Source organism: Gorilla gorilla, chromosome 7, assembly GCF_029281585.2.
Source record: "Gorilla gorilla gorilla isolate KB3781 chromosome 7, NHGRI_mGorGor1-v2.1_pri, whole genome shotgun sequence".
In the NCBI taxonomy this organism is placed as follows: domain Eukaryota; kingdom Metazoa; phylum Chordata; class Mammalia; order Primates; family Hominidae; genus Gorilla; species Gorilla gorilla.
In genome coordinates this window covers 52,282,112-52,294,333 of record NC_073231.2, presented here as the reverse complement: position 1 = coordinate 52,294,333, position 12,222 = coordinate 52,282,112, and the positions used below count along the sequence as shown (strand labels likewise).

Genomic DNA, 12,222 nt, shown 5'->3' with positions numbered 1-12,222 from the left:
CTACTTAGATTGTACTTGCTAGTATCCCTTTGGACAAACCAAATCACGTGGCCAAGCCCAGGGTCAGTGTGGGAAACTAAGCAGTGTGGCTCATTGGTGGCCACAACAGGGCACCAAGATGTAATGGAATGATCAAATGTTAATTAGCATTTTAATGATTTGTAGCAAATATATTAATTAGACACACTTGAGAAGCTAATACAAAAAATAGATAATACATATTGTATCATACTTCAATAATGCAGTTTAATTTGATTTAACATCTTATCTAGAAAATCTATAACCCTTAAAGTAATGCAACCCTTGAAGCATTTGTTTGGTAGTCATCTCATCTCTCTCATTTCTCTAAATAAGACTGGAACTGCTGTTAAAATATAGGATAATTTTTAAGGAAATCGCCCTTAAAAATAGGATGTTTTTTATTTGGAGGGATTAAAAGATAGTTACATTACTTGGGAGACCAATAAGATGAATGATGTCCTTCCAATTTTCATATTTGTTTGATTCTAAAATAGCAGTAAATGTATTAGAATATATCTGACTATTAGGAGAACATGTAAATGATTTGTACAATTATAGATAATTGATTCATCAGACAACTGTCCCTCTCACAATTATTTTATTTTGTTGTCTTATTAAAAAGAGATGGGGTCTCACTACGTTGCTCAGGTTGGTCTTGAACTTCTGGGCTCAAGTGATCCTCCCACCTCAGACTCCCAAAGTGCTGAGCTTATAAGTGTGAGTCACCATGCCCAGCCACATTTGATTATTTTAAAATGTGATTTATAACTTACTTACGATATACTTGAAGCATTTAAGTAAGACATTTGGGAATATATCCTATTTAAAAACATACATCTTTGGAACATATCTTGGAAGATAAAACTTGAAGCTTTAAAAAGTCAGTTTGTTAGGCCAGGCACAGTAGCTCCCTCCTGTAATCCCAGCACTTTGGGAGGCCGAGGCAGGCAGATCACCTGAGGTCGGGAGTTCGAGACCAGCCTGACCAATATGGAGAAACCCTGTCTCTACTAAAAATACAAAATTAGCCAGGCATGGTGGTGCATGCGTGTAATACCAGCTACTCAGTTGGTTGAGGCAGGAGAATTGCTTGAATCAGGGAGGTGGAGGTTGTGGTGAGTCGAGACTGCACCATTGCACTCCTGCCTGGGCAACAAGAGGGAAACTCCATCTCAAAAAAAAAAAAAAAAAAAAAAAGAAAAGAAAGAAAGTATGTTTGTTAAACAATATAATTGTCCTTGAGTTTTTATTAGTTTCTGATGTTAATTGTATCTCTCTTTCAAATTTTACTATTTTTAAAGAATCTAGAGGAATAAATAAGGTCAAGTCTCCAAATGGGCATGTATTTTAGGAAGCACTAATACCTCTGAGGTTTCTTTCCCCCCTCATTTCCAGCAAGATTCCATACAATGGGTTTATAATAGCATTGAGAGTGCTCAAGAAGACCTTCAAAAATCTCACTCCAAGCCCCCTGGAGATGAAGCAGGGGATGCTTTTGACTGTAAAGTAGAAGGTAGGTTTCTTATTTTCTTCTTCATGTGCTTATAGTATTCTTTTCCACTGTGCATGTGCCTACTCCCAAATATTGAAGGTCCTGTACATGTTGAAGCCACATTCTTAAGTCGTTATCACCAAACAGATGTCTGTCAAATGCATAAGTAATAATAGCTAGTAGCTGGCAAATTCTATTTGTTAGGCATTTTAGGAAGTGTGTTTATGGACTATCTCACTTAGTCATCAAAAAAGAAAATCTCGTAAGATGGAAATGAGTATCATCATTCTTTTTTGAGTGGAGAAAACACTAAAGCCTATATAGGTTAAAGGACTTGCTCAAACTAGTTAAGTAGTAGAGTGAGGATTCAAACCCAGGTTATAATGTGTTTCCTTGTTTGGAGTTTCAGTGTTGTTTAGACCTGGCCTCCAGTGTGCCTCACAGAGCAGCAGTATCAACATCACCTGAGAGCTAGACTGAAATACAGAATCTCAGCTGCACCCCAGATCTACTGAGTCAGAATTCTCATTTTAACTAGATTTGATTTGTATGCATATTAAAATTCGAGAAGCCCTGCTCTAGAAGATTCTTTTTTACTTTTACTGCATTCTAACATTGACAGTAAGGAAAGGAGCAAACTAGTAGTGTGAAAATGAGAGAGAAAAAGAGAGAGAGGGAGAGAGAGATCTTTTGATAAGGACGGTTATCATTTCTGTTTCCTCAATGGACTAAACCAGCAAATGGCTCTATTCAGTGGCTTCTTTGCCAAGGGCGACTGAGGCAATTACATTTATGTCTGCAATTGACAAATACCTTAAATTATTGTTTCAAAACGTTTTCACAGAAGCCCATGGATCACCTCTTATATTTTCTTGGTGTCTTTCCACTCATATTATTGGTGGATGTCTCTGGATATCTTTGTTACACTATTAGGTTCCTCCCAACCAGCACAGCTGGAGAATAATTCCCTATTCTGAGGTGTTTTCATTCAAAACCCTTCTGACATCCTGTATGTGTGGGGTTTTGCCCCATACCAACCAATTCCCCAAATCTCCTAACACCAACTGGGTGTCCTACAATTCAATTTAGTTGTAAAGCCAGGTGTTAGCACAGACACACAGGTTAGGGGATCAGCCCCACAAGGTTGCCCCCATTTCAGGCGCCTGTCACATGTCCCAGGCTTTCACCTGTATTTCTGACCAACTGGCTATATATTCAGCGGGTTCCCACATCCCTTCCTTGGGTCCAGTTATTTGCTAGAACAGCTCAGGGAACCCAGAAACTTACAATCACTGGTTTATTATAAAGGATAAGAAGTGAAAAGCCTGATGAAGAGATAAATAGGGCGATGTCTGGAAGAGTGCTGAGCACCGAGCTGTGTAGTGGGAAGCTCTGTGAGGGGTTGGGGTGTGCCACCCTCCAGACACGTGGGTGTGTTCGCTCACTCAGAAGCTCTCCAATTCCTGTCATTTAGGGATTTTTATGGAGGTTCCATTCCTTAGACGTGATTCATTAAATCATCAGCCATTGGTGACTAAACTTGAACTCTAGCCTCTCTCCCCTCCCCAGAGGTCCAGGGGTGGGACTGAAAGCTCCTACCCTCTAATCGCATGGTTGGTTCCCCTGACAACCAGCCCCCATCCTGACGCTAGCTGTGGGCTCACCAAGTGCCACCTCATTCACATAAACTCAGTTATGTTCTAAAGGGGCTTGTTATAAATAACAAAAGACATTCCTGTCACCTCTATCACTCAGTAAATCACAAGGATTTAAAAGCTTTTTTTCAGGAACGGGGCCAAATACATACATACATACATACATATATATGTGTGTGTGTGTGTGTGTGTGTGTGTGTGTGTGTATGTGTGTGTGTGTGTATATATATCTATATATATATATATGTATATATATCTTTCTTTCTTCCCTTCCTTTCCTTTCGTTTCCATTTTTTTTTTCAGAGTCTTTCTTTGTCACCAAGGCTAGAGTGCAGTAGTGTAGTGGTACTATTATAGTTTACTGCAACCTCTAATTTCTGGGCTGAAGTGATCCGCCGTCAGTTCCCTACTCCTTCCAGTAGCTGGGACTACATGCACATGCCACCATGCCCAGCTAATTTTTTTAATTTTTGATAGAGACAAGGTCTTGCCATGTTGCCCAGGCTGGTTTCAAACTCTTGAGCTTAAGTGATCCTCCCATTTGGCCTCCCTGACTGTTGGGATTACAGGCATGAGCCATGGCGCCTAGCCTATATTTCTTACTGTATATTCCCTATACACACTGATCGTATGGGAGGTACTTAGGAAAAGCTATTTTCTCTGCACTCCTGGAAGGCCACTTGGTTGGATGCTACCGAAATCATGGGTAATATCAGAAACATCTCAACTCATTGGAGCAATAAGGTTGTTATGGTAATACATAATATTTATCCAAAACAGGACAAATCTCAGGACCTTATTATGAGGTTTGTATTCCTAATTTGGAATAAATCAACCTTGGTGCCACATTGAAAGGTAGATTGGTTGCTATAATGCTCTGGAAATTGATTTGTAGCTATTCTAGGACTTAGTTACTTTAAGATAAATCAATATTCTACTTTTGCCTATTTGATATTTACTGCTTATGCTATTTTTGGGCTTTGTCGTTCTAAGTAAACTAATATTCTAGTTTTGTTTATTTAATTACTATTAGGTTTCCCAGGAGTTTCTTACTTGAGATTTTAGGTATTTTTCACCAGCTGACATACCATATGTAGGCTAAAAAACTATAGGCAGACATTTTAGATGGAAATTTTGTTATAGTGAACAATGAGAAATTTTCTCAATGAGCCCTCTCTGTAAGTTGCTGTTTGGGAAACTGCAGGCACCCTGTCTGCCAAAATAAAATGATTCTTGCATCTCCTTTCTGCTTCTTCAATATGGCCTTCTTTATGAATTTTTTTCCTGCTTTAAGAAAATATTCATACAACATTCGAGGCAGTTTTAGAAATCCTGACTTTAAGTCATACGTGTCTTTAATAAAAAAAATTTAGGTATAGTATTTATACTGATATAAATAGGTAGACATATGGTCCACAGATTGAAGTAGATATGCAAAGATAAGACTAGTCATGTTAGAGTGCTGAGGTTTGGATCACTCAAGCATATGCTTTTCTCGAAATGTTATTTTTTAAAATGTTAACAAGAATAGATGCTTCATTTAACACATCAGATTTAACCATCCCTTAAAGAACTCTTTAAAAATTATTTAAAGAGACACAAAATTATTTGAGGAGATTAACAAACCCTTCATGAATTTACTGAGTTACAGTTGTCTTTGTTCCAGAGGTTATTGACAAATTCAACACTATGGCCATCATTGATGGGAAGAAGGAGCATGTGAGTCTGACAGTGGACAATGTCCACCTGGAATATGGTGTCGTGTATGAGTACGACAGCACAGCTGGCATCAAGTGCAATGTGGTGGAAAAGATGATTGAGCCCAAAGGTTTCTTCAGCTTAACTGCCAAGGTAGGAGCGATGCTGAAGAAATAAGATTTTTTGTTCTAAATAAAGGAACTGAAATCCTCCCTCTCCTTCACTTAAAAAAATAAAAATAGCTATACATGTTGCAGCTGTCAGCTCATTCAAACTTCTTTTTTTTTTTTCTTGAGACAGAATATCACTCTGTCACCCAGGTGAGAGTGCAGTGGCGTGATCTCGGCTCACTGCAACATCTGCTTCCCGGGTTCAAGCAATTCTCATGCCTCAGTCTCCCAAGTAGCTGGGATTACAGGCATGCACCACCATGCCCAGCTAATTTTTGTATTTTTAGTAGAGATGAGGTTTCACCATGTTGCCCAGGCTGGTCTCAAACTCCTGACCTCAAGTGATCCAGCTACTTTGGCATTCCAAAGTGCTGGGATTGCAGGCGTGAGCCGCTGTGCCCAGCCTCATTCAATTTCTTATTTTTCTCCCCCTCCTCCACTATTTGGTATGCATACAACTTCCTTTTATTGATCCTTTTGGAGCACAGTGTTAAGTTAGATGAAACCCTTGCTTAGGCAGGTGTTCATTGATATGGCAAAGACTTCACAGCATTTAAGTTTGCTGTGTCTGTGAATTCATTATTGTGAATCCAATTCAGATGGTTTTCATGACAGATGCTACTTTTTTTTAAATGTACATAATCCTCTGAAGAGTATTCAAAGTCGTGAAATACATTATAAGAAATTTCAAATTTGGCAAGTGCCATGTTTATTTCATAAAATTTCGGGAACTGTAGAGATCAGTTTATGAATAGATCCTCTGATATTTATGTAATTCTCATTTGGAAAGGACATCACCTTTGCAGAGGTCTTTAGGCTGAAACAAGATGGAGAGGAAGGAAGGGAGCCTTTATCCAAATTAATAAAATACATGGTAAAGAGGCAACTGCTGGCTTTTCATGGCTTGCCTACAAGGTAAATCCATCAGACTCCTACTGTATCCTCCACAGGTGTTGGATTTAGTGTTTCATACTGCTCTATATTCTATGAGAATTCAGATATCACAAGTAAGAAAAATGAGATGTAGCTTTCCTACCTTTATGTCTCTGTTTGAATTGTTGTTTAAAATATGAATAGTTGAGATAGATGTAGCATTTCTAACATGTATTTTTAAAATTTTAATGGGAGGAAGTAATATAGACATCTAAATGAACTATTTTAAAAGTAATTATTTTATCTTTTGGTTTTATATTCTGAAAGTTAGCTTTTTAAAAATCTCATCATTCTGATGATGTTGTACCTCTCTATATATCTACTGATATCTAAAATATATATTTTTAAAATGCAGTCTCTTCCCGTCTACATTATAGTATTAATGGGATCCATGTAAAAGTTTGGAACCAGGTTATTAGAATTATTTTCTCATTTTCCAGCTATTTCAAGTTTGCAGAATTACATGGATTATTCTATACATGACAGCATATGAACTAGTATTGCAAATATCACTTGGATTTTACACATGAAGAAAAAACAGTCAAGAAAGAAATGTAGCCAAGGTCACCCTGCTAATGATAAAGTTAACTCTAAGTTCTAGACTAGTGATTAAATAAAAACTCATACTCCATAGTCTGCATAAAAGGGAAGTGGAGGTGGTGAGGGAGCTCAAATAACCAGAACATATATACATTTTATGTTTCACAGAATATTATAAAATATTGATTATGGGTGTAATCAATTCTTGCAATGTCTGATTAATCAGAAATGCTACATATATATGTATATATATAGATATATATATCTCTCACATAATTAATTCTCAGGTTATTGGAAATTCTTAGTGATTGATGGTACACCTTCCCCATCAACACATATTATTACGATTGATTCAAATAGTCAAAAGAACTTACTAATTGAAAACATCACATAAATACTTTTATCTAATGCTTTTACAGCAAGAGCTCAGATGCTGCAAGTAACATTAATTTCTACCTTACTGAAATAACTTTTCATTTATTCATTTCTTCAGCAAGCGGTTGTCAAATATATTCTTTTTGCACTTGCCAGACTCTAAGAAACAAGTAAGAATGATATTGGATTCCTTTATGTTTTTTTGTTCTACCAAATTGAGAAAAAAATTGTTCTGAGTGACTCTGACTAAAATATAGAAGTGTCCCACAGCAGAATGTACTGATGTATCCAGCAGGGAGTCTTTGAAGTCCAGTTACCTCACCAAGCAGGCTCCTATAGTTAGCAGAAGGAAAACCTGAAATTTCAAACAGACAAGTCAGATCACTTCACTGACAGCACCTCCTGACTGAAGGTAGAAATTGCCTGGCAGCTACCCAGAGAACAAAATAGGAAAGTTGCCCTGTATTGTTAACTTAACGAAAATTTGATATAGCTACTTTTGAAGTTTTTCTTCTTGTTTCGTTTTGTTTTTCCATGTGTGTGTCTGTATGTGTGTTTGTGTGTCTGGGTGTGCGTGTGTGTGGGTGTGCGTGTGTGTTTGTCATTGCAGATTCTTGAAGCCCTGGCTAAAAGTGATGAGCATTTTGTACAAAACTGTACCAGCCTAAATTCTCTAAATGAAGTGATTCCTACTGACCTTCAGAGTAAATTCAGTGCCCTTTGCAGTGAAAGAATTGAACACGTATGTCAGAGAATATCCAGTTATAAAAAGGTAAGGGTTCTGTTGATTTTATACACAATTATTGTTGAAATTATTATTTGAATGTCAAATTTAAATCAATTTTTGATTTTTTTTACATATTTGTTAGGTACCATTTTACTGAGATGATAACATTATATAATATTTTAGAGTTTTTGAAATGGCTGAACATCCATTACCTCATTTGATCTTTGCAAACTTGTAAGTTATGTTACTGTCCCACAACACATCTTCAAAATATAGTAACTGAGGCCTAAAGAATTAAATTATTTTCTAGTAAAAGATAGAGCTGGGCATTGAATGCAGACCACCTAATTCTGAAGTCAAAATTTAAAATTATACTATAGTTCTTCTTTTCTTTTCTCCCAACTCAGAGAATGAAAACTCTCAATGAGAAAGTACATAGACTGTGGGCTTTTAAAAATTAATTGATTAAGTCATTCATTTGACATATATTTATTAGGCACCCTCTATGTGCCAAGTACTGTTCTAGGTTCCAGGAATATAGCAGGGAAGGAGACAATTTCTCTCCTCTCATGGTGCTCACATTCAAGTGGGAGAGACAGCAAATAAGTAAATAAATCCCTGCAAAGTGAGGGGAATCAAATATTGAGAATTATTATGAGGAAATCAAAATAGGGAAGTATGGTTTAAGTGCCAGGTTGATCCTTTTGACTCTGTGGCCAGAGAAAGCCCCTTTGAGAAGGCTTGACAAGTAGAACTTGTCTGCATGACAAGTAGAACTCTCCCTTTCAATTGGAGAGAGAAGCCTCCAGGGAGAAGGAACAGCTGGTACTGAGGCCCAAAAGCAGAAAGAAGGCCAGGGTGGCTAGAGGTTGGTGACTGGGCTTAAGGTCAGAGGCTTAGGTGGGGCCAACTGTGAAGAGCTGTGGCAGCTCCTGTACATTTTGGGACTTGGGAAGGAGTTTGGATTTTATTCTTATATTAATGAAAACCAGTTGGAAGGTTTTAAGCAGGGGGATGACTTCATCTGATTTAGGCTTTTGAAAGATCATGCTTTTGTAGGAATGGATTGCAAGGGGGAAGAAATGGAGAAATAGAGACTGGTAGGAAGCTGTTGCAATGGCCCAGTTGAGTGATGTTGATGGCTTGGACTACATTGAAGATGAAGGAGACAAAAAACATTAGATGAATTTGGGGACATATTTTAAAGGTAGAATTAATGGGAATTCATCTCCAAAACACATGCTAGAACAAGTTTAAAAATTGTTTCTATTTATACCAATAAAAGACTAATTGATTAAATTATTGCCATCCAAATGAAGTTGGTTGCTTAAAATTTGGTGCAGCCGTACTAGATAATATTCTTTATCTCAATGTATATGAATATGTGTGAAGTATATGTGTTTTATGTTCTTGATATGGTAATTAAAATAAGCCCATATATGTCTGTATTTGGCTGCATGAGAATAGGGATGTGTGTACATTAATACCCAAGGGACTCACAACATTGGTTACCTAAACTAAATGAGTCAAGGGAAAAGAGATCATGATTTTTTCCTTTAAACAATTCCTGTGATGTTTGGGTTGTTGAGTTGAGTTTGCATTACTATTGTATCTTTTAAAAAGTTACTCACATGAAGAAAACTAATATTCAGGGTTGCTGGTTACCTGCCACATTTGTTAATCTGCTTTTCATGACTGCTGAGTTCAGTTCACCTATTTGAGTTTGGGGAAGATTCCATGAATGTACCTTGTTGGAGTTGAAGGACAGAAGATTCTTTTCTTACTTCTCCTTTCTCTATAAAACATGACCGTGCTTTGAAGTAAAATTGAAGTAAAAGGTCTAAACAAATGCAAACAAAAATGCTAAACAAATGCAAATCAGTATTCTCCTTTCGAAGAAATTTTGAAAAAGAGAGTTGTTCTACTTTAGAAATGGATCTGTACAAGAAGGTGTGATACAGGTTCAGGCAGATTCTGGGTGTCAAACTGGTCACCGTGCCTGGGACATTTCTCTTTTGCTTTCTTCCTGCTTTCCTCTCTTCATTCTTTCACACAACAAAAAAGTGGAAGTAGCTTAAAGAAGTATACATGGAAAATGGTAAACTATATAAACAAACATAATCTTAGGATCAGGGTATATTAGGTAGCAAATTGATGCAGTTGCTTTAAGAATAAGGACCAAGAGAACACAGGCTTAAATAAATGTCGGAGATCCTCAATAGTCACCCTGGAAGGTGAGAAGTATGTTCCGTTTACTCATAGGTAACTGAGATCCTAGAAGCTTTTAAGGCGCAGATGGGCAGGCTAATGGGCAATGATGTTAGATGATAAAAATAATGTCACCAAATTATGGAAAGCTCTTTTATGTACATTATTGTTAGTTGAGTCTCAAAACAGCCATGTGTATGGACTCTTCTCTCATCCTGCCTCTTTCTTCGGGAGATTAAGAATTTGCTTAAGGTCACGTAGGTGGCAACTAACAGACTAGGTTCCTATGGAATGTAGTCTCACTTGTGTTTAATTTAATTTAGAAATAAAAAAGAGACATGTAGTCACCTAGGGCCTATGTGCTTTAAAAGCTCTCCTTGTCATCATCCCATTTGGCCATAAACATATTTAAAATAACTGGTTTTCTCATTAGATAGAGAAGCAAGGTTAGCAAGAAAATATTGCAAGGATCTTTTCAATTTGAATAAGATTTAGGTGTCTAAGATGGTAGCCCTAATAGGTCATGTGAGATTAGCTCCATTTATGTATCAAATGCATGTCAACAGAACCCATAGCATTTGCGAATATAGATTTTTAATTTTCACACATATACTTTAAAACTATTATTAGCAACATATTTTTCTTCCTGATGAAGGCTTTAACACTCTTCTTTTTGTGAAATAAAATGTATCCATAGAAACTAAAATCTCAAAGATGCTGGCTTTACCTTATTTTGACTCTGAAAGTTTTAGGTTTTAAAAATAGAAACCAGTTGATTGCTATAGTTTCTGTAGTAAGACTGCTGCAATTATAATAGATTTCCTGGCTGGTTGTACAGGCCACAGATGTTTTTTGGCACATGTGTGAAACCTGGTCAGACCTTACTGATGACCTGGATGAATCCTAAGTGAGATGTTTTTCTCTGTGGAGCAGGATTTGGGGACAATTCAGAAGTAAAATTATGCCCTGTTGGGAGGAACACTTACTCCTTAAATTGGCCTGGAAACGCTTCTTTGTTTTACATTCGTTCTTCTGCTTTAGAATAATTCCATAATTGGGCTTATTTTGGGTATTGGGAGTACTTCCTAGATAGAAATATTTAACATATATTCAAGAGATAGTTCCTGTTTACACAAAAATATTACCTGCAGGAACTGGAAGTCTTCCTTTGAATGTCTGAAGTCCCTCCTTACTTATTAATGCCATGTAATTCTCACACTGATATATGGACTGGGAAAATTGCAGGAAAAAATCTTCCCCGTGTCCCCTTCCCTCAAAAGGGTACAATACAAAACTTCTATAACCCCATGCCAAAAAGATTTTATGCTTAATTGAAATAGGAAGCTATCTGCAAAATAATAGCTTACCATTGTATTATTTCATTTAGTTAAGTGACTATAGTTGGATTAAAATGTGCTGCTATAGTCAATAATTCACGAATTAGCTACCAATGCATTAAAAACCTGAAGTTCCATCTTCAGAAATTGTTTATTCGTGTCAGTGTACAAATATGTTTTATATCACCTACATTAAAAAGAAATAGCCCTCCCCTACCCCACACTGTTCCCTTTCTTTGATCTTTCTCCTGGAAAAGGCTGTCTATACCTGCTGTCTCATCTTCATTACCCTCAACACACTCCAGTGGGCCTCTTCTTCCCTCTGTGTAACTGAAATGGCTGTATTTTGCCAAAGTCTATTGACTATCCTGACAGCATTCCTTGTCTTAGTGGGATCTGATGCAGCTGACCGTAAACCTCTACTTGGCGGTTCTCCGTGACCCCACATATGCCTGATTTTTGTCCTTTCTTGTGGGGGCTCCTTTGTGGTATCCTATGCTGGCTCCGCCTTTTCTCCCCTCCCCTTTCCTTGGTAAAGCTCCAGGGCTCAGCACTCCGTCTTCTCCTTTTCTCTCTCCATTTTCAATCCTCTGGCGATCTCATTCAGGGTCCTGGCCTGTTTGACCTCTGCAACTGGGTTTAATCCATATCTCACGCTTCACATGTTCCAAATCAGCTCTTGATCCTTCCCCTGCCCCACCCCAGTGCCCCTGCAGTTTGCCTTTTCTGCTGTCTTCTCTATCTCGGGCTTATGCCCATCCTCCCCATTGCTCAGCCTAAAACCTCGAATACACTCTTCACTTCCCTTTCTCTCACACCATTCTTGTGGCTTTACCTTCAAACATGCAGCCTTTCCTCCCTACCTCTACTGCTGGTGGCCTTGGGTGAGCCACTGCCATCTCTCCTGTAAGTGGTCTCTTTGCTGCTCCCGACCAACCCACAGTTGTCCTGAGTGGCTGTACACTTCACTCATGGTCAAAGCCAAATCCTTTCAATGGCCTTAAGGATCTGTGCCCTCCCTCCCTGCATTGCTTCTCCAATCCTGCCTCCTCTGCCTCCCTCTCAC

General features: G+C 37.8%; 1 protein-coding gene across 2 annotated transcripts in view; it reads left to right on the top strand.

The window, feature by feature from the left end:
- PREX2 (phosphatidylinositol-3,4,5-trisphosphate dependent Rac exchange factor 2) overlaps positions 1-12,222 on the top strand; it is a 285,220-nt gene that overhangs the window by 140,190 nt on the left and 132,808 nt on the right. For both annotated transcript variants that reach the window (XM_019032811.4, XM_019032810.4), the window contains exons 21-23: positions 1,417-1,534; positions 4,835-5,019; positions 7,495-7,656. In XM_019032811.4, the coding sequence (XP_018888356.4) occupies positions 1,417-1,534; positions 4,835-5,019; positions 7,495-7,656 (465 nt within the window). The remainder of the gene's footprint in view (positions 1-1,416; positions 1,535-4,834; positions 5,020-7,494; positions 7,657-12,222) is intronic.